Here is a 23503-nt window from a genome sequence, read left to right as displayed (position 1 = left end):
GCACAAGCGCATGAAGCAACAGGCACACCCTGGTTGCTTCTGTGCCATGTTGCCTGAGGCACTGCCACACTGGTGCCGGGTCAGGCTCAGGCCGAGGGGCGCAAGTCCACAAAGCAATAGGCGCAGCCTGGTTGTTTCTGCACTGCACAGCCCTCAGTGCTGGTGCCAGATCGGACTGGGGGGGGGGGGTCGTCGGGGGCTGGCACGGGCCACAGTGCCTCCTTCAGAGAGCGGCGCTCAAGGTGGCTGCTGGCTCTGCCTCAATGGACCCACCAGCCCTGTATATGGAGGATGTATGTACGTTCAAGGTAATTCGTGGACAGGGCTTTAGTGGAAGGAAGTCATTGGATGCCATTTGGCAGAAAGAAGTAATTAGTGGAAGGATCCAACCCAATGTTTTTATAAAGTGTAGCATTAGACAATGTTTGTTATGACATTTTATAATAAGAAATATGAAATTAGATGAGATATTGTTACTGAAATGGTGGGTCTCCTTGTGAGTTGGGGGAGTTAGCATACAAGAGGAAGTAGCAAGAGGAGGTAAATGGGACCTTCACCAATATATACCAGGATTGTTCCCTTGGAAAACATTTTGAATGAACCATGCGGGTGTTCAATATGAATGTTTTTTTTGTAAAGGAGCAGTAAAGGAACAGCTGCACAGAATACACACAACACACACACACACACATAGAACTAACTAAAAATAAGTCAGGAGGAGGGACAGAGATTCAGGGTAGGGTGATATTTACCCGTCCTTGAGGAAGAGAGGATGTCTGTAGGGGCAGGAGCTTGAGTGACCAGCACTTAATGGCAGGCACACATCTGAGGGTGTGCAAGTGGATCCAAGGAACACACGCAGCATGCACACACAGTTTGCTAGAAAACAGGGAGAAAAGTGGGAGAGAGTAGTTGGGATGGGGTGATATTTACCAGTCTAAGAGAGAGAAGAAGTCCGTAGAGACAACAGCTTGAGCAACCAGTGCTTCACCAGTTTGGTGTAGTGGTTAAGAGTGGGGGACTCTGATCTGGAGAACCAGGTTTGATTCCCTGCTCCTCCACTTGAAGCCAGCTGGGTGGCCTTGGGTCAGTCACAGCTTCTAGGAGCTTTCTCAGCCCCACCCACCTCACAGGATGTTTTGTTGTGGGGATAATAATAACATACTTTGTAAACCGCTCTGCGTGGGTGTTAAGTCCTAAAGGGTGGTATATAAATCGAATGTTGTTGTTGTTATTATTATTACCACCACCACAGGAAGGAGAAGCTTTAGATATGCATCTGAGGGTGTGCAAGTGGATCCAAAGACACACATGCAGTGAGCACTTGGCAGGGCAGTCCAATTATAGAGCAAAATGTATCCTGAGGCAATGCTGATGTCTTGCTCCCAAAGACAATGACTTGATGGCTGTCTCTGGAGGTAGACAACGGAGTTGGGAGAGGTTTCCTAAGGTGGACTATAGGTGTGAAAAGTGCTTGATGACTTGTGATTGCTGCATGGGAGGGGCTATCAGGTCCCTGAACAGCTCTGATTAGGAAGGTGGGTGAGGGAAGGATGGAAAGGTGTGGATGAGATTAACGCTTTGTTTCACTTAAGTGCTTCTCCTGTGCATGGAGGGCAGCTGGTCAATCTGACACACCCGGTAATTTTCTAACTCCTGTTAATTTTCCAGCTCCAGCTGGGGTTGGCATCTGTTCTGCCTTGCCAGTCAGTGTCTTGTGCTTAAGGCACATGGGGAAAAGGGTTTATGATATTCCATATCAGAGTAAGGAAGGAGTCTGCTAACAGTACGGTGTACCCAAATGTCATTTGTGAAGGGTCATAGCTGTGATGCAGCATTTGGGATTCTCCCGTTCAAAGGATTTCAGCAACCGTAACTAAGAAAGACTTTTGCTTCTGAAGACATGATGTCACAGAGTAAGATGATGTTGGGCTAGATGGGCCATTAAAGTAAGAGTAACTATAGTACAGGAGTTGGCGTAACTGCACAAATAACTACAAACAACTACAAAGGTTGATACACCTTTGGCCTGAGCATCTCAGTGTTCAAAGTGAGTCTCACAGCTGCAGAGCTACTCTCTGGAATTTCCCCTTCTCACCTCCTTCATCTTGCCAGTCTACTGCTTTCCATCTACAAGGAAGATAAGCTGGATGCAATACAAGAGGAAAGGGGAAAGCATGGGGGTATCTAGGACATGATAGTATTTCTGTTCACTTTATTAGGTATCCCAAGGAGTTCTGAGTGCTTAAACTCTAGCTTTAAAAAATAATTTATTCTTAAAAAACTAAATTTATTCAAACTGGAATCCAAGCAATTGTTCACATAGATGGTGTAATTACATGTACAATGTAAAGGGGCTTGCAGACTCACCAGCAGATGACATTGCAGCCATGAGGTGAGGCTATGGTGAAGGGCAGGCTTGGTGAGGGGTGCATGCTGGGAGGAGCAGGGGGAGGAGCATAGGAGGGGCCTGGTTTCTCTCCAGTAGCCCCTTGTGGTTCATGCTGCCTTTCTCATTGGGCAGTAGAGGTGAATGGATGGTCTCCTTCCCTCCCTTGGTGCAAGCAGTTGCAGGGATTGGTTGTCACAACTTTACAGCAGTTTTGAGGTATTGCTGCTGAATCCACTGAGGAGTTTTCACCCCCCCCCCTTTGCCTCACCCTCCTTTTTTGGGGTTCCCTTAAGGGATCTGGAGGAAGCTGAAGGGAACATGGCCAATTGCTGGCCATTGGTGGCGTCAATCTGGGTGGCAGGGATCACTGGGGGCACACCTGGACAAGAGTACACCACCTGCTATCCCACAGTACCCAGCAGGCATACTGGGAAAGTATGACATTGGGCAGCAAGGGGCTGTTCGATGCAGTGGATCTATTGTCCTATGCCTTACCAATGCTCCGGTGGCTTTAATCAATACAATTGTGGCCTGTTTCCATCCAAAAGACAGTGTGTCATGTATTCTTTACCTGGGCACCAGCCTCACTATTAGCCTATACGGATGCAGTGTCTGGAGAACACATGAAAGCTTATTCCATGATAGGAAAAAACGCATCTTGGAGGAGGAAGAAGTTCACAACTTTTTCACATGTACAGAGATTTTCAAAAGTGTTAAGACGAGCCTATTGTAGTATTATCCACATCAATGTTCTGTATTAGACAGTTGTTTATATCTAGAATTTAGAAGTAATACTTTGAATACTTTTAGTATGTGTGTTTCCTTAGAATGACAAATCTAATATAAAATCCAAGCTGAAAAACTGCTAGAGGTGCTTTTAAATTGTGCTCATTCTGTATTGTCAAAGCATATTGGTTATAGGGGAGCGCATTCCAGCTTTCTGATCCAGCTTTTTTAGTTGGATTTATTCTGTTTCAGATTTCTGACACCTGGATCCAGATCAACCATTTTTTGTGTGCACCCCCCAAGTTATTATATAACAAACATAGTTTATTCTCATGATATAAATTGAGGTTGATATATCAGATTGTGTGATCAGTATATGTCAATTATGTCTTTTTCATGGCATTCTAAACTCACTTTCAGATTTCAGTCCTATGAGCAATTTTTTTTTGACTGCTATAGTTATCCAAGAGCAGATTTTGTTGTATCTATGTGAGGTAAACTGCCCTGACCTGGATAGCCCAAGTGAGCTTGAACTCGTCAGATCTCAGAAGCAAAGCAGGCCTTGGTTAGTAATTGGATGGGAGACCTCCAAGGAAGACCTGCAGGCAATTAACCACCTCTGTTAATCTCTTGCCATGGAAACCTTACTAGGGGTCGCCATAAGTCAGTGATGACTTGAGGGCACTCTCCACTCCACATGTGGGGTTAACTAGCCTGTCAGATTGGGGAATTTCCCTTCTTCATTTATGTAATTGTTGGGCTATCAAAATATGCCCACCAGTTGTGAAATCCAGGAGTGCCTTAAAATATTTTGAAAAGGTGCTTTTCCATTGGCAAGAAGATTAATGTCTGCTGAAGTGGAGAAAGCAAATATTGACTTTCATCTGAGCTTCTAAGTTTTACATTTCTGGTGTAAACTCTGAAGTGGGTACTTGCAGATCTCAACTGTTTAGCTCCCAGTGTGGGTACAGGTCACATACTTTGCAAAAGGATGATGCATAAAACTTTCTTCAGGGCAAAACCAGACAGAATGCTGGGTGTTTTTTTCTCCTTTAAGAAGCCAGTGCTCTGAGACGGTGGCTGATTCCGCACATGTTGGATAATGCACTTTCAATGCACTTTATCAATCGTTTGAGGTGGATTTTTTGTTCCGCACATGAAAAAATCCATTCCAAATGATCTATAAAGAGGATTGGAAGTGCATTATCCAACATGTGCGGAATCACTTACAGTCTGTATTATGGCTGTGGCACAGAGGGAAGGCAAATACTCTTTTCCTGATCTAAAATCCCCCAACTAGGCTGAAAATTTTCTTACTAGAAAAACATGTGTGTGTTATGCACTGTCAAGTCACCTCCAACCTATGACAACACTTTGAATGAAAGACCTCCCAAATATCCTGACATTAAAAGACTTGCTTAGATCTTGCAAACTGGAGGACATGGCTTCTTTTATTAAGTCAAGCCATCTTGTTTTGAATCTTTCTCTTTTCCTACTGCCTTCCACTTTTCCTAGCATTATTGGCTTTTAGAGAGCATTTTGTCTTTTCATGATAGCTTCATTTTTGTCATTTTAGCTTCTAGGGAGAATTCAGGCTTGATTTGATCTAGTACCCACTTATTTGTCTTTTTGGCTGTCCATAGTATCTACAAAACTCCAGCACCACATTTTAAATGAATCAGTTTTCTTCCTGTCAGCTTTCTTCATTGTCCAACTTTCACATCCATACATACTACTGGGGAATATCATAGTTTGGATTATTTTGGTCTTGGTCCCAAAAAGACATCCTTATCTTTAAGGATCTTTTCTAGTTCCCTCAAGACTGCTCTTCCACGTCTCAATCTTCTTCTGATTTCTTGTTTGCAGTCTCCCTATTGCTTGATGTTTAAGCCAAGGAAGAGAAAATCTTGAACAATTTCAGTTTCCTCATTGTCAACTTTAAAATTATGTAAATGCTCAGTAGTCATCATTACTTTTTGTTTTCTTGATGTTCAGCTATAATCCTGCTTTGGCACTTTCTCCTTTAACCTTAATCAGTAGTTGTTTCAGTTCTTCATTATTTTCTGCTAGTACTGTGGTGTTATCTGCACATCTCAAATTATTAATGTTCCATCCACCAGTTTTCACCTGACCTTCTTCTAAATTTAATCCAGTTTTCCTTATGATGTGCTCTGCATAGAGGTTGAACAATTAGAGAGATAATATGCACCCTTGTCTGACACCTCTGCCAATTCGTAACCATTCTGTTTCCCCATATTCTGTCCTGACAGTAGCCTCTTGTCCAGAGTACAGGTTTAACATCAAAACTATTGGATGTTGTGGCACCCCCATTTTTAAAAACACCATCCATAGCTTTTCCTGATCCATACAGTCAAAAGGTTTGCTGCAATCTATAAAACATAGGCTGATTATCTTCTGAAATTATATTGCTCATAATGTTGGCATTTTCTGATTTGAATATAAAATATTCTCTTTAAAAATGATTATTAGTAATTAAATTATTTTGGATTAATATTCTTTTGCTCCTAGGCTAATTTGGAGTTGGATTAGAATATTTGAAACTATTTTGGAATGTTTTCATAGTTTTCATGGCTTTTTTGTGATTGGTAATCTATAAAATATAGGCTGATTTTCTTCTGAAATTCCCTGGTATGTTCTATTAACCATTATAAATTTGCAATGTGATCTCTAGTGCCTCTTCTTTTTTTGAATCCAGTTTGAACATCTGGTATTTCTTGTTCCATATATGGTAGGTGTCTTTGCTGTAGAATTTTGAGCATCACTTTGCTTGCATGGGAAATTAGCACAATAGTCCAATAGTTGCTCTACTCTTTGGTATCCCATTTTTTTGGAACTGGAATGTAGACTGAGTGTTTCCAGACTATGGGGCATTGTTTTGTTTTCCATATTTGTTGACCGATTCTTGTTAAGATTTTGATGGATTCAGTTTCTGTAGCTTGAAATAGCTCTATTGGTATTCCATCTGCTCCAGGTGTTTTGTTTCTCTCAATTGCTTTGAGTGAAGTTTTCACTTCACTTTTTAAGATTTCTGGTTCTTGGTCAAAAGATTATTCTTTGAAGGAATCTGTTACCCTTCCATCTCTTTTGTATAGTTCTTCAGTGTATTGTTTCCAATGTTCCTTTATTTTGTCCTTATCAGATATTGTATTTACGTGTTGACCTTTCAGCATCCTGAGCCGTGGCTTGGATTTCCTTTTGGTTTCCTGGATCTTGTGGAACAGATCTCTTGTTCTTCCTTTTTTGTTTTTTCTTCTAATTCTTTGCACTGGTTATTATAATAGATTTCTTTGTGTCCATGTGCAAGTCACTGAAAAGCTGCATTTAGAATTCTGACTCTTATTTCTGTCACCTTTTGCTTTTTCTTCTCATCTGTCTTTAGCAATTTTAAGAGTTTCCTCAGTCATTCATTTAGACTTCTCCTTTCTTTTGGTGACAAGAATAGTCTTTTCACAGTCTTTCTTGATAATATCTCTGGTTTCAGTCTCTAGTTTTATTGGTTCACAATCAATTAAACTTAGTATTGCAAATCTCTTCTTTACATGGTCTTTAAATTCTTTACGAATATTATTTAGATTACATATTGGCACTATGATTCTTTTTGCGTTTCTCTTCTGCCTTTTTCTCATTTTTGATGTTAGCAACTTTATGGTATGATGAGAAAAACATACAGGTCTAGATTCAGGACCATTCGTTTCAGTATAGCAAATTACAGCCCTGTAGGATTGCAAAGGTGTAACTTCCTTCCCTTGCACCATGGTTCCAATCTGAACCAGGGATCCATGCACTGACTTTTTAAAGGAAAACAAGCAAGAAAACCAGGAGTTCTATGTATAGAACTCTCAGCATCTTGTGTAGCTTCAGACTAGGGTTGCCAGGCCCCCTCAACCTCCCGGCGGGGGACAGGGGCCTAGGAGTTACCTTTGGGGAGGGGTGTGCACGCGTGTGGAACGCGTGTGTGCCCCCCCCAACAGGCATGATGACGTCACTTCAGGAGCGACGTCATTTTGCCCCCTCGGGCAGGCCTGTTTTTGGGCACTGTGGAGCGCTACTGCACTCTGCAGCACCGGAAATGGGCCGTTCTGCCAGAGATCGGGCCCGTTTGGGGCACTGCTGAGTGCAGGAGTGTTCCTGTGCTCTGCAGCGCCTCAAAAACGGACCCGATCTGCGGCAGAACAGGCCCGTTTTGGGCACTGTTGAGTTCAGGAGTGTTCCTGCGCCCCACAGTGCATCAAAACTGGCCCGATCCATGGCAGAATGGGCCCATTTTGGGCACTGCTGAGTGCAGGAGTTCCGCAGCACCTCAAAACAGGCCTGATCTGTGCCGGAACGGGCCCATTTTGGGGCACTGTGGAGCGCAGGAGTACTCCTGCACTCTGTAGCTACTGAAAGTGGACCTGGTTTGCTGTGGATCAGGCCTGCTTTGAGCGCTGCAAAGTGCACAGCGGCCCCGATCTGGGCCAAAATGGGCCTGATTCCGGTGGCTGCGGTGTACGGGAGCACGCAGCGCCGCAGGGGAGCTCGCAAGAAAGGTGTGCCCCCCCGCTGTTCAGGTAAGTGAGGGCGGGGTGTGGGGAGCGGGGCAGGGGATCCCCCACCCCCACCAGGGGTCTGGGATCCCTACTTCAGACATTACACTGAAAATGTGGAAAACAGGTCTGCAAATAACTAATAATACCCCTTTAATGCTTTTGAAAACTTATTTAGATGAAAAAAATATTTTTGTGAACACATTGGGGAGGAAGATTTGAGTCCAGTGGCACCTTAGCGACCAACAAGATTTTCAAAGTGTACGCTTTTGAGAGTCAGAGCTACTTTCTTCAGGAGCTCTTATTGGTCAAAAGGTGCCACTGGACTCAAATCCTACTATTCTCCTGCAGACCAACACCGCTATCCACCTAACTATCCACATGGGGGAGGGATTAGGATCACACTTCTGTCCCCACCTTGACCAGTCCATGTTGAGTCGAACCTGTGCACAGAAGCTATGCAGTACACGCTGTTTTCATATATCTGTCTGCATGATCTGGTACCCTGAAAAAATTAGAGTTCATATCATGTGCACATACATTTTGTATGTGCTTAGGTTGTATGGGTACAGGCTTGTCTGGTTGTGCTATAGGGGGCAAGGCAAGTGATCCCATTCCCCAACTCACACATTCAACAAGTGATTCCTTTTTGTCTGAATATGACTAGGACTAGGATTGCAAGAAATTTTTAGTTTCAACAAATGCAGCCAAGTAGTCTTTCTTGGTTTTGCCACTTATTTAATAAATATTTACCAAAACCGTTCATGCGTTACTGTTAATTTCTGGAATTTTTTATCCTGAAGGAACTTTATTTTTAGCTATCTCCGATTACTGGCATTAAGAAAAATTACTCCTTTCCTACATAATTACTGAAATAATTTTTGAATCCTCCTTTCCCCCAGCAGCCATATACTTGTTAAAAGGAAGTATATTGAGTTTAGATAACTGATTGCGTCTATCATTCTTTTCTTGACCTCAGCAGTTATTTAAGTAGATGCAAATATTTTTTTACTGTGGTGAAAATGTATATCCTTTTCTGAAAAAGTGTAATGAATTGCAGGGGTTTCTTTTTTTTATCTAGCTAGTTGCCAAAGTCTGAGCTTATAGTTTAATGAAAAATGTTAGCTAACTTGATTTCAAAATGCTATGACCTAGAAGCCTGACACTCTGAGTTACAATTTCTTGGTAGGGAGTAAATGGAAATTGTTTTGATAGATTTCAAAGCTGATGCAATTTTCTGAGCAACAAATTACATTGTCAGGATTTTAGTTGAATGAAGAATATAGTAATTTATGGCTTTGAACTTGCTCTGCTCATGATGTAAAAGGACACAAAATATACACTATTTTTGGGCAAATAAGTGATAGGTAGGTGAAGAAGTGATGGAACTGTGTATATTATAGGAGGGTTTTTTTGGCCAAAATCCAGGCTCCATATCAGATAGTATCAGATAGTATCAGATGTGTAATAAAAATCTTTCATTAAAGGGACAAGAATTTATATAACTGACCATTTAAAAATAGATTTGTGTAAAAATGTAAGCCATTATCCACAACTAGATGAAAGACTATGGGAAGGTTGCAGCTCAACTCAGACAATCACAATTCTATGTCAAGATCCTTGTTTTCCTTTCTGAATTTTGATTAACCAAAAATCTGCATAAGTTATGCAATAAGAAAACCCTCTGCTTACCTGGGAATCTCACTTTAGGGAGCTGTGTGATCATGTCAAGGCTAACCTATAGACAGAAATCTTGTGGAGTTAAATGAGGGGAGGCAGAGGTGTAAAATGTCTGATATATTGGAAAATACTATAAAAATGGTAGTGGGTTGAATAAAGACTGTTGGGAGGAATATTTGCCACCCTCTTCTTTCTGCAACCCTCTGTGCTTTTGGAACTCTGCTCTTCAATAGGAATTAGCCCCAGAGGGAAGGGGAAATAAATAGACCCGCCCACCCCCCACAAAGAGACAACACACTCTTGCACAAGTTCCTACTTTGGGCAACAGGGAAGGATTATTGCCAATTATCCCTCTGTAGCCCTTTGCACTACATCCCATGCAGTTGCTGAGGTTCCCCTGAAGGAGAGGTGGAAAAAGAGCATCAAGGCAGGAAAGATTCCTTCCGGGATCTCTACTCCTCTCATGTTAGTTTTGATTCAATAACAACTGCTAGCAAAAATAATTTGCACTGAATTATTTTTAAACTGGCTCTAACCTGGATATCCCAGGCTAGTCTGATCTCATTGAATCCCAGGAACTAAACAGGGTAAGCCTTGGTTAGTAATTAGATGGGAGACCATCAAGAAAGACAAGGGTAACACGATGCAGAGACAGGCAATGGCAAACCACTTCGGCTAGTCTCTTGCTTTGAAAACCCCGGTTGGGGTTGCCATAAGTTGGTTATAAATTGACAGTGCTTTCCACCACCATGTTTGAATTAAAAATATGCCGTTGTATGCTTTAACTGTTCAAAAATGGGTGAATTTTAAATTCTGAAGAATTATAGCAATAATGCTTACATCGTGTTATCAACACACACAGAGTTACTTAGATAATATTAACAGTTGATAAAGTAAACAGGCACATTGCACGGAAAGTGATAATACAATGTAGGCCAGTATTTAAGAACATAAAAAGAGCCCTGCTCGATCAGACCAGTGTCCATCTAGTCCCGCATCCTGTCTCGCACAGTGGCCAACTAGTTGCTATGGAGGATCAACAACAGGACATAGAAGCTGAGGTTGCCTCCTGGCCCCAGCAGTCAGAGGTTTACTGCCTCTGAATGTGGTGGTGCTCTACCCTTTAGTCACCATGGCTAGTAGTAACCACTGTTCTATGACTCTGTCCAATCCCCTTTTAAAGCTGTCTATGCCTGTGGCCATCAGTACATTTTCTGGCAGTGAATTCCACATCTTAATCACTTGTGTAAAGAAATATTTCCTTTTATCTCCCCTGAATCTACTGCCTGTCAGATTCATTGGATGTCTTCAAGTTCTAGTATTATGGAAGAAAGAGAAAAAGTTCTCTCTGTCTACCCTCTCTATCCTGGGCATAATTTTATAAACCTCTGTCATGTTCCTCCTTAGCCATGTCTTTTCTAAACTGAAAAGTCCCAGACTCTTCAGCTTTTCTTCATAGAAATGTTCTGTAATAATCTTCGTTGTCTTCTTCTGTGCTTTCTCCAGCTCTGCAATGTCCTTTTTGAGATATGGTGATCAGAACTTTACACAGTATTCCAAACAAGGCTGCACTAGATGCATTATAATATTGGCCATTTTACTTTAATCCTTTTCTTAATAATCCCTATGTCTCTTTCCGTCTCATTCTCAGCAAGTTTTGACCCTATTAGCATATACTTGAAGTTGGGATTTTTTTTCCGAATGTGCGTCTTGGTTGCCTATACTGAACTTCATTTGCCACATTGTTGCCCCCTCTTCCAATTTATGGAAATCCTCCTGGAGCCCTTCACAGTCGGCTTCGGTTTTCATCATTCTTAATAGTTTCATGTCATCTGCAAACTTGACCACTACACTATTCACTCCCAGTTCCAGATCATTTATGAACAAATTAAATAGCACTGGTCCCAATACTGACCCCACTGCTTACTTCCCTCCATTGTGAGAACTGTCCCATTTTTCCTGCTCTTTTACTTCCTGTCATTTAATTAATTTTTAATCCAGAAGAGATTAATTTTACGCAGGATTCTGGTGAGGAATCTTATAAAAAATCTTTTGAAAGACCAAGTAAATAATCCCTACTAAGTAACCCTTATCTATATGCTTGTTCACTTTCTCAAAGAACTCCAAAAGATTGGTGAGGTAGGACTTGCCTCTGCAGAAGCCACCCTGATTTTCCCACAGTAGGCTTTCCCCTCTATGTGTCCTCTATGTGTCCCTTCCAGAGGATCCACCAGACAGGCAGCCCATTCCCTGTATTTACCTCCCTGTACCCAGCTACTGCCCAGGGCTATTGGGGAAAGGGAACTTAGAGGTTATTTTCCTTATATATATACTGCCACCATTTACTTCACTAGGCCCATGTAACATGACCTGAGCATTTGAGATCTGTCTGTGTGATATTTTCCCTCAGCCAATGACTTCAAGCCAGCCAGGGTTAAAACAAAACAAAATTAAACTTTATTTACAAGATGGAACATAGGAGTGAACGGTTTTAAACTCAAAAACATACTGGGCTTAATGTTTCAATATAACAGAACAGATTAAAAACCATCTTTCTGCTGCCTCCCTTAGCAGCATCCCAAACCCTTCTCTCTCCTCTCACTCTCTCCAACAGACTCTGATTCTCATTGGCCCAGCATCCCAACTGCTGTAATTGGTTGGCTTCTCAGGAGAGGTGGAGCTTGAGCCTAGTCCATCACACTTTAATATCTCATTACCCCAGTTTGACTCAGTTCTTCAGACTCTCAGAGGATTTCAGTCCATGTTTTGACTGACATGTACATACATCATACAGTATAATTTTTGCTAGACCATTTCAAGGATTCACCATAAAGAAATTCAACTATATATTCAGAAAACTTTGAAGGAGAAAGAGGCATAGTGTGTAGTTTTATGCTACATGTTTGGAGTATTTTTTATCAGTAATGAACTATGCTGGGCATGTACAAACACATACCAGTTCTTAACTTCTGATAGGTTAAATAGTCATGGCTGTGCCAAATTATGTAACTTTGTTATTTAGAGATATGAAACCCTATTTAACATTTAAGTCCCCTATTGGTACCTGGTTATTTTGATGTTGTAAACATTTAACGTAAATTTTAGTCTATTCTTAGTTAAACATCAAACATAATGTTAATGCTATATGGTAGCATTTAAACATTTAATTTGGTTACATAATTTTAAAAAGTATTTTAGCCTATATCATTCATATTCCAAAACAACACTTAAGTGGAATTCCCATGATATTTTACAGCTTATTATCAGTCAATCCATCCATCCATCAATCTCTCTGTCTATCTAATGCCTTTCTCACTGAGATCCAAGAGCAGATTGTATAATGCAAGTGAATATGATATAATCAACAGCTAGAACATTCACAGAGCAAAAATAAAACATGATCAACAGGACTTTCAATGAAAACAGATATACTAGGGTATTGGAAAACTAGCACAAAGATGAACACAGAGATTAAATCTTTCTGAATTAAAGCATAAGTAATTAACATGACATCTTCAGCAATGTTGAAGTACCCAATGGGAACATAACTATATCAGCAGACAGCACCCAATAGTTTAGTTTATAATCCCTGTCCTTTACCAAGGTATCTCTTTTAGGTATTTCTTATGACACAGCCCTATAATCTGAGTAGAAAGCCCTTCTGAATAATTCCATGTTGCATAATTTCGGAAAGCCAGGACAGTGGGAGCTTTCCTGACCTCCTCAGGCAGGCTATTCTACAAGTTGGAGGCTACCACAGAGAAAGCACGTGTATGGGCAGTTGTTGATTTAGCCCAACTGCAGGGTGTTATCTGCAGAAGGCCCTGTCCAGATGAGCAAAGCTGCCTTGGCAAAACACAGACATAGAAGAGATCCACTTAGCCTGTCAGAAATCATTCTGATATATTATTAGCTGTGGGCCAGAAGTCCCCTCAAATCTCATGAGATATGGCTCAGTCTTGTTTGACTGTTATTTTTTTGACTGATACATAGAAAAATCTGATGTATCTGAAGGATTTCAACAAAATTATGGCTGATGTGAAGATAATTGTAGAAGAAAATTCTATCAAAACACTGTCAAAACAGCATTAGTTGTATGCCAAAATGATTTACTTTTCTTATTGAACTACAAAAAATTGCAGATGTGTCCCAAACATGATTTTAAAGTGTGTATCCTATTGTTGATTGTACTGTTAGTGAACTTGAAAAGATTTATAGACAACTGCAGTGTTTTCAGTGGGGTTAATACAATTACTTTCTTGAGCCAGAAAAACTCAGAATGTTTGCAAGATATTACAGGTGTGATACAGATAGATCTGAAGCAGAACTTCTTTAAGCTCTAGAGAGGTATGATCAAGCAAAACAAGTAAAAATTGCCTCAGTTCACTAAGTGTTTAATCTTCTTGAAGTACTGAAAATGTCTTTTGATGAATTCCACAGATTATGTGCCATTGCTGTCAAAATACTTCCATCGAGTACTCGCTGCATTTCCACGTCTGCAGCAAATTAAGACCTATTTGGGGACAGTGTGGGTGATGGGTGATGAATGCCTCACTAACCTGTCAGACTGGCAATAGAAAAGAGACTCCACAAAGACTAGACCTGTAGTTTGTTACCGGTGTGTCAAATTGCACAAGAACCAGCATATTTAACTTCTATAGTTCATCATTCTACAGTCTTCTCCCTGTATGTAGTGGTCCAATTTACACTCCTTCAGAGAATTTTTAAAAACAAAATTACTTCATTTTAACCTTGCCTTTCTCCTCAATGGGAATCCAAAGTGGCTTACATTGTTCTCTCCTATTTTATCCTCACAACAAGCCAGTGAGGTAGGTTAGGCTGTCTGGGTGTGGTTGGCCCAAGGTTTCCCAGTAAGCTTCCATGGCAGAGCTGGGATTCAAACTTGTGTCTCCTAGATCCTAATCTAGCAATCTAACCACTATACCACGATACTATTATTTCTCTTAAGAAAATCTTATATATTGTACAAAGCTAGTCCCCTCAAGAGTCTCTCTCTCTCTCTCTCTCTCTCTCTCTCTCTCTCTCTCTCTCTCTCTCTCTCTCTCTCTCTCTCTCTCTCTGTGAAAACTCTGGATTTTACAAATATTTGGAAATCATTACTTTTTAAAACACTACTCCAAACAGAAAACACACACTATCAAATCCACTCTATTGTTATTTACTTACTTTTAAAAATAATCTATCTTTTTCAGGATTAGGACTCAATGTGGATTACACAGCATAAATCAATACAATCAACAGAAGGGGCATCCAATAAAAATGTAATAGGATTAGGATTTCAGAAATCTGAAACTAAGCAGAAATCTTAGACTAAAGTGAAATAAAGTATAAACACTAACGTCACATTAAACAATGCAGAAATTATTTCTGTTTTAGTGGTATTACTTTTCTACTGAAGACAACGTACATGGGCTAGCATTTAATTTTGTTGAGGCTATGAAAACTTATTCATTGTGTTATATCTTCACTTCCAGTCTAAATAATTCTGTTTCATTTTAGAACTGAAGCATGAAATCCATGTGTGGAGACTGACAGCACAGCGAATTAACCCTGCCAGCAGAGAAGAAACTGCTGTTAAATGCCTTTTAATGCAAAAAGTTCTTGCTCTAGAGATGTTGCTGAGGAAAAAATTGACAACGTTCCATAGGTATGATTTATCTCAGTTCCATTCAGGCTCTTTTTAGATAAAGCCAGCACTTCTGGTGAGATCACAGATTATATCTATCATGTACATTGTTTAAATACTAAATGTGAATAAGAGATTAGAGTTACATAAAAGGCTAGTTCACATAGATGATTTGTTTGTATAAACCTAAGATTTGAATTTAGCCCTAAAATTTAATGTGTGAATAGATTTGGAAACATGTTATAAAGTCACAGGTGTGGGACCCATGAAGACTTGTGTGTGGGAGAAATATAATTCCTTCACTACCTCTCCATATTGTCTACTCTTTCATCTCTCTCTTCTTCACAGCCCTTTCTACCCTTTCCCTCCTTTCCTTTTTCTACCTGTTTTTCTCAGTTTGCCCTTATTGCCACTTTTCCTCCAGACCGTTTCCTCTTTCCCTTGCCACTTTTTCTCTTTCCCTGCTTCTTTTCCTCCTCCCTCTTCTCCTTCTCTTCCTTTTTTCTCATTCCTATCGACTCACTCTTCCCTTACCTATTCTCAGATATTAGGAAAAATAGCGGCAGTAATTTTGGATTACCTTGACAAATACAAACTGTTGCTTGCTGCCAAGATAATTTCATGAGAACTCAGCATTAAAAAACTTATTTTTCATTTTATTTTATTCTCTCATTTATTTGTTTTTCCTTCACATTTGTGGTCTTCTATAGATTTCTAGAAACATCTCCCATTTCCATACTTGGTCCCATTGTGCAGACTTTTTGATCCTGCATTCTGGTGCCGTGTTCAGTATTTGATAAAATATAAGTGAGGACCCTACCTCACTTTCCATTGTATCTCCTCCCTTCCCTTCCCCACACCATTTCCTCTTTCCTTCATCCCCCTGGCATCTTACCCTGCTTCCTTCATCTCCTTCCCACCCACCAATCAACCCAGCTATTACCTGCTTCCCCATCTTCAGCTATATCTATTATGTATTTACTTTACTTATATTCCACCTTTACCCACAATAGAGACCCAAAGCAGTTTATATCATTCTCCTCTTCTCCATTTTATCCTCATAACAACCCTTCGATGTAAGTTAGACTGAAAGTGTATGACTGGTCCAAAGTCACCCAGTGAGCTTCCATGTCAGAGAGAAGCTCCAAGATCCTAATTTGAAACTCTAACCACTACAGAATGCTGGTTTTCATGTTGACTATTAGCCAGAAGCTGGGCTTGGGTGAGTCAAGCAAGTTGAGTGGTATCAAGTTGTCTGATGGTGACTGCCAGGCCTTGTCCTAATGAGTCCTTCTTCAAAGTCAAAAACATCCCTGGAAATGCTTCTGTTCCCTCCTCTGTCATTTACTGACAAAAACAAAAGCCTGAAGGCTGGTAATACTGTTGTGGTTTCCTAGCAATGGCCACCAAAGAAATTTGTTTCTTAAAGCTATAGGCACTCCTTATATAATTTCAGAGGGTTTAAATCCCCAGGTTTAAACCCTCTGAAATTTAGCTGCCCAGTAAAAATGCTGTCATATTCTTGAGGGAGCCTCCCCTCCCTATCCATTTGAAGCTTGTCAGGATAGTTTAAAAGGGTTGATGTGCTCAACAATTAGGCATTAAAAGGATGCATTATTATTTTATGACTAATTACTAGGTTGGTTCTGTCTTTGTCCATAGCTTCTGCTGCTTTTTATCACTAGAATTTCAGTACTGAAATCTTAATGATAGTACTATACAAATGCTTTCCACTGATAATTCAGTTGAGGACTTCTCTTCATTTGGGGGCTTCTTTCAAGCGTCTCTTCTCATTGGATCCCAGGTGGAAGCCAGCTGCAATCCTCCACCCACCCAGCAAACACCCTCCTATCTGCATTCTGACTCATAGTATTCTCTTAGTCTAGAATTCTCAAGTATTGCTTGAAGTGGACAAAGTTTAATTTACAAGTGTATATTTCAACAAGTGACAATTAACAAGCAGCCCATATTTTCTGTTTCTGTTCTTCTTTTGAATTTTTTTTTTTGCAAATTGGCAAACACGCCCAACGAAACACAATATAAATATGCTATACTAAAAGAAGAGTATACCATTTGTTATGCTGATTGCTAGCATGACATTCCCTTTTCCTTGCACAACAGAGCCATTAAAAAAATTCCAAAAATAACTATTTATTTTAGAGGGGAAAGGTCAGGTGAAATCAGGGGTTGAAAATTTCTAAGGTAATTCAACACACACACACCCATGGTAAAATCAGAACATGCACAGACTTCAGTGTTTATGCTCTTCACAGAGAGTTTTGAGACTTTGATTCTCTTTTATTCCCTTAAGCACTCTAATATGCTTTCTTTTAGAATTTTCTTTCTCTTCTGGAATTAAGAATACCAGTACCCACTTTCAAGAACCCCAGTCCCCTTCTCTTCAAACACTAGTGCTTTCCTTCAGTCGTTAACTGAATCTGAGGGTCTCCACTGACAGTTTCCGATCACACCTGACCAGGAAACTCTTCGCTTTCCAGAGCTACCTCCCTGTAGGGAGGGAAAATCTCCTTAGAAGATCTATCCTCTTTCTTTGGCCCATTTGGGAGTCTACACCTACTTCCCAAACTTCCTTGCCAACATTTTCACACTTCTCCTGTCAGTGTTAAAACTGATCTCCATTAGGACTGTCTCCCAACTCTTCACACTTGATCGCTCTCTGCTAGGGCTGAAAAAAATCCTTCTCTTTCCAGCTCTTGCTACTCAATCAGATCCCTTGTCACCCATTGATGCAGTAAAGAATTAATCCTTAACAGTCATGCAGCAGTGTGTGCAGCACTTCCAGGCTTTTTTGTAAAATGTGCAGTCTGTCACAGCTAGCTAATAGTCTCAAGAGATCTAATGGTTAAGAGATATTTTTCAGAATATTTTGTTTAACAGTGTACTCTCTAAACCAAACTCCCAGTACCATCCCTGAAACTTTTCCTCAAATTGAACTTCTTTTTTTGTACAAATATTATTTGTTGTCTGATTACTGTTAATGAATCATTGTCTATGATTTTTGCCTCAGGTGTCACCTGTTAGTTGTCTGGGCCTTTGACAAAAGAATATGAATATGAATGTCCTTTAATAGCTTTGGATTTTATTTCAATGGGAATTAATTATTAAGTGATGGTTTTCTTGAATGAAATACTCATCAGAACCTTAAAGCTGAACTTAAATCGTTCAGCTGAGGAGAGGAAACATGTTTTGTGTGTGTGTGCGTTTGTATAAGAGGGAATGAAAGAAAGAAATAACAGTTTAGAACAGGCAGGGAGGAAAGCAAACAGACAGGGTTATGAGTAGGCTGAATACAAGATATCTCAGGGGTCTATCTCTGCAGAGAAGCAACAACAAAACAAATAATTTTTCTTTCAGGAAAACCCATTATTTAATTTTATATATACTAAGTTTAAATGGCTTTTTCTTGTGGGAAATCTGTTATCACCATCCTGAATGTCTTTTTTCATGCTGGATAACAACTGGAGTGGAACTCAAGGCCCAACAGAACTGAACAAAGGCAATTCACACATCCTCAGTAGAGATGGGCACGAACCAGAAAAAAAACGAACCATGCAGTTCGTCACATTTCATGTACCACGAACTTTCACAAACCTGCCCCAGTTCACAAACCGGTTCATTTTGGTTCATGAAAATGTCACATCCAGGCCAGCAAATCGTCACTTCTGGGCCAGCAGAAGGCCACTTCCGAGTCAGCAGGAGGTCTGCAGCAAGTCCATCCCCTGTTGCCTAGGAAACTGATTGATTGGCGCTAGGCTGTCTGCAGTGACAAACCAAAAAAATGAACCAAACGAACCAGCCTAAAGTTTGTGGTGGTTCATCAGAAATGGGCTGTGACGAACTGCCAGTTCACGAATCATGAACAGGCCTGGTTCATCACGAACTTTGGTTTGTATTTTGGTACGTGCCGATCTCTAATCCTGAGTATTATTGTTCAGTGAAAACGCTGAGAGAGCTTTTTATCAATATAGATCTCTATATGTGGACTTCTCTTTCAGACAAATATCACAAGAAGATAAAAACTGGGAAACAAATATTCAGGAACTCCAAAAAAAGGTAAATGAATTACTTTTTTTCTGAGAAGCAGCCCACTATATTTGATTCTTTGTCACAGTACATTTCAGTCACAAAATGCAGCACAATTCTTATTTTGGACAACTGTTTAAGGTAGGTTACCTTAAGTTTACCCTAATAGCAGAATCCGTGATTTACATACAAATCTTCCATTTTGAACTCTGCAGTAACCTTGCTCCTTTCAGTGTTTAACAATCTCATCATATAGAACAAGTGGGATAATTTCAGACACATGGATAATTCTTATTATTTCAGCTATGATTTTCTTTCTGGTATTTTGAATGTATGCCAGATCTTACCAGACACACATCATTAAATTCCTTTTAATGTGGTTTTCTAGTGTCAATATAACATGATGAGTAAATCTGTGGATACTTGAATCCAGAGTCTGGAGCCACAAACAGACAAGGCAGAGCTCTCTGCAAACCTGAAAAATAACCCAGGTTTGCAGAAAAATCTGAAATCTAAAAAAAAGAGAAGATCAAAATTTTCTCAGTATCTGTGGCTTAATTAAATGAACACCCTTTGAGACAGTTGCTAGGCAGTCACACAATTTTGCTAGCCTTCAAGCCTTCATTTCTGTCGGTAAAAGGTAGGGGGAGGACCCTTTGGCCCACTAGCAGCCATTGGACAACTTGCTACCACCAGAGAGGCATGACTCATCCAGGCCTGGCTAGTTACTTCTGTTCAACAGCAGCAATCCCATGAAAGCCAGTGCAATGTGGTGGTCCATCATAAGGTGAGAAAAACAAAACTATTACATTTTTTTCAAAGATTGAGGGCATTGTACACAATCCTCCCTCCCTCCATTGTTGAGGTAGGTTATGCTAAGAAAAGGTGACTGGTTCAAGATAGCAAGCTACAGGGCAGGGTGGGGATTTGAATGTAGTTCTTCCTAGTTCTGTACATCATCTTGGACTCCTTGAAAAAAAGACAAGATAAAAACATAACTGATATGAGATATATTTTCTTCTGTTAATATGGGCAATATATTTGTTCCTCTCAACAGCATAGAATAACAGACAAGACTCTTCTCATCAAATGCCTGACTGTGTTGGGATTTGTTATTCTCATGTTCTTCCTGAATTCATTTGTTCCAGGAATTCACCTGGATCTTGGTAAGATCAGTTTGTCTTTGTTGCAGCTATAGATTAGAAATGCTGTATTTAACATGAAGTATTTCTCACAGCTTTTTTGAATATATATTTAGATATCTGTGCTGTACACTGGCTTGGATCCTGCAGTATTCCTGGTTCTCCTCCCTGCCCACCAGCCATTTTCAACACTGAATGTTTATTCCTGGGACCCACATGTGGGGCGGGGAACATGGGCTGGAAGGCTTGAGTCAGGAGGGAGGACATGAATCAAAGACAGGAGAGAGTGGTTTTGCCCCTTTCCCCCTCCCAAGCACACTCTCCTGTCCCAAATGACCACCCCACTGAATTTACATACTGGTCGGGTGATAGGATGAGTATTATCGACTATATTATGGTTTCTGAAGATATGGTCCAACATATACAGCTTTTTGAGGTGGCTTCGTATTGTGAAAGTGACCATTTACCTTTTGTTCTAAAAATAGACATGCAAAAGGTAGATTTGTACATGGATAAACCTTTTCACTCCTGTTTAGGAACTGTAGAAGGTGATAAATACTGTTGACCCAGATGGAAAGACTCATTGGACAGGACTCTGGCCAAAACTCTGCAGTCAGAGGCTGCCTGTAAAGGACATCTCTCATAGACTAGTAGCAGCAGACAATATAGAATCCTGCCATATGAGCTAATTCTGGGGGAACTTCAAAGGGTTTTGAAAAATTCTAAATCTGGACCCTGGAGACTTGGCTCAGATACCCATAGATCTTGGTTTGATAAGGAGTGCAGGAATGCAAAGAAATCTCTTAATGTGAATTATGCTAGATACAGGCTGAATCCAGAGGCAGTATCCTTGTTGGCTTTGAAATGCCAAAAAGCCCAGTATAAGGCCCACATTAGAAGGAAGAAACAGGAATCTATCTGGTTAACTTTGGATGAACTTAGAAAGGCAGTAAGGGAGAAGAACTCGGCCTTATTTTGGAGATTGGTTTTGGATCTCCTAGGTAGTCCTCCAACTATTACAAATAACTCCATCTTACCTATTGAGAGAACTATTATAAGAGCCTGTATGGGGATATAACTATGAGAAACTTTGTTTCTGTTGTTAACAGTTTACCAAATTGCCCCCCATGAATACTAAGGAGGCGAAATGGCTCATTGATATTTTGAAGTCTGGGAAAGCCCCAGGTATAGATCTAATCTCCCCAGAGCTGATAAAATGGAATGTATAGTGGCGGGCACCTGTTTTTGCTTCGCTATTTACACAAATTTACCAACTTGGGAAAATCCCAAAGAACAGGGGAGTAGCTGTTATAATCCCCCTTTACAAAAAAGGTAACAAAGATGACCCCAATAATTATAGATAATTTGCTATAATTAATATAATATAATAGATAATATTATATAAATAATTTGCTCCAACTGGGCTTGGGAGATCTATGAGTTCTTTTGCCCAGTACTGCCAAGAAAACAACGTAGAGGTTAATTTTTCTAAATCGAAAGTGATTTGTAAAAAACAAAACCGCCAAAACTTATTATTGGTCTTTAAACAAGCTTCATGTTTTAAATATTTGAGTGTCTTTTTCCAGGTGAATGGCTTGAGAACTGTTAATATAAACTCTGTTCAGGGGCAATTCAAAAATTCTATTGGCATAAAGGGGGTAAATGCTTGATAGCGGCCCTCAAATTTTTCAAGACCAAATCTCTTACTCTGCTTATTTATGGAGCCCCTATAAATATTACCTCATATCTAAAGAAACTGGAAACAGTTCAATCTAAATTTTTGAGAACGATCTTAGAAGTGCCCCATGGCATCCCAAATACACTCACTCGAATTGAAACTGATTGGATCACAGTAGAGGCAAGGCTGTGGATTGCAGTGATTTTATATTGGCTAAAACTAGTATTTCTATCCAAAGGGCTGATAAGTTTAATAATTCTGAATTCCTTCATCCCTCCATGGCTTAGGGCATAGGATAAGAAATTACCTTTATATGGTCTTTCAAAACTATATCTGTGCTGTATGGGTTACAAGAAAGCTAAGGACATAGTAAAACAGAGGATACTAGATATTGCAACGTGATTTAAACAGAATAGAGAAATGACAAGTCCTTTTAGATCCCATTAATAGGGTAACTCCTATGCCTTATCTCTTTAATTTATCAAATCAAGAATATAGGAGAATGTGTACACTAATGCGATGGGATGTACTTCCCTCAGCTGTCCTTAAAGAGAAGTTTTAAAAAATCCCTTATGAGGAAAGGAGTTGTCCCTGCTTTGAGGAAGGGATAGAATCTTTAGAACATGTTATATTTGATTGCAAGGTGTATAATAATCTTCGCAAATCTCTCCCTTTCTCTGTGACTTTACCCCTTACCCGTAGTTAAAGATTATGCCTTTTGAGAAGTTTTCTCTCAGATAGGCATCCTGAGGTCACTGAAGAGGTAGACAGATTTGGATGGCTTGCTTCAAGGATTAGGAAAACCGTAACTGCTCAGATAGACAAATGTTAAGATTTTATTGTACTGGTGCTTTTAAGTGTTGGTCATTGACAGTGAAGAAAAAATGCATTCATTCAAACACAGACTCCTGATCTGCATGGCCCTCCATCGAGGTCCCACACCTTTAGGGTCAGTAATGGCTGCTGGAGAGGGGAGAGCCAGGAAGATCAGGGACCCTTGAGAAGGTTTCACACTGCAGCAGTCTCAGTGGGATGCTGAAATCAGAAACTTCCAATGGCTCCGAAAAATTGAGAAAGAAATTTGAATAGTATTGAGCTGCGCTGCACAATATCCTTCCAAGCTGGTGGGGGTGGGGTCTGTACTTAGTGAGGGCAGATGCTTCTACCACTGCAAAAGTCATAATCATAGGAAGAATCAGACAGGGAATAGGGCTTTTCCAAAAAGAAATAACAACAACAACAACATTTGATTTATATACCGCCCTTCAGGACAACTTAATGCCCACTCAGAGCAGTTTACAAAGTATGTCATTATCATCCCCAGAACAACAATCATCCTGTGAGGTGGGTGGGGCTGAGAGAGCTTCTAGAAGTTGTGACTGACCCAAGGTCACCCAGCTGGCTTCAAGTGGAGGAGTGGGGAATCAAACCCGGTTCTCCAGATTAGAGTCCTGCACTCTTAACCACTAAACCAAACTGGCTCTGAAAAGTCAGAAACATTTCCCCTTACTCTCTATCTGCATATGAGAGGGAGAAAATATGTGTGAATGAATTATCATAAGCAACTGGAATTGTCTTCTCCTTGCACAGAAAGTGCCATCCCACAGGCATTTAATGGGAACGGAGCCCAGACTCTAACACGACCAA

General features: G+C 40.2%; 1 protein-coding gene across 1 annotated transcript in view; it reads left to right on the top strand.

Moving 5' to 3' along the window:
* OCA2 (OCA2 melanosomal transmembrane protein) overlaps positions 1-23503 on the top strand; it is a 279690-nt gene that overhangs the window by 143208 nt on the left and 112979 nt on the right. Inside the window, exons 15-17 of the mRNA XM_054974145.1 lie at positions 14866-15013; positions 19009-19066; positions 20094-20202. Coding sequence (XP_054830120.1) covers positions 14866-15013; positions 19009-19066; positions 20094-20202 — 315 coding nt within the window. The remainder of the gene's footprint in view (positions 1-14865; positions 15014-19008; positions 19067-20093; positions 20203-23503) is intronic.

The sequence above is a fragment of the Eublepharis macularius genome, chromosome 3, assembly GCF_028583425.1.
Source record: "Eublepharis macularius isolate TG4126 chromosome 3, MPM_Emac_v1.0, whole genome shotgun sequence".
NCBI classification, from domain to species: domain Eukaryota; kingdom Metazoa; phylum Chordata; class Lepidosauria; order Squamata; family Eublepharidae; genus Eublepharis; species Eublepharis macularius.
The sequence above is the reverse complement of the archived record's forward strand: the minus strand, read 5'-3'. Positions and strand labels throughout refer to the sequence as shown.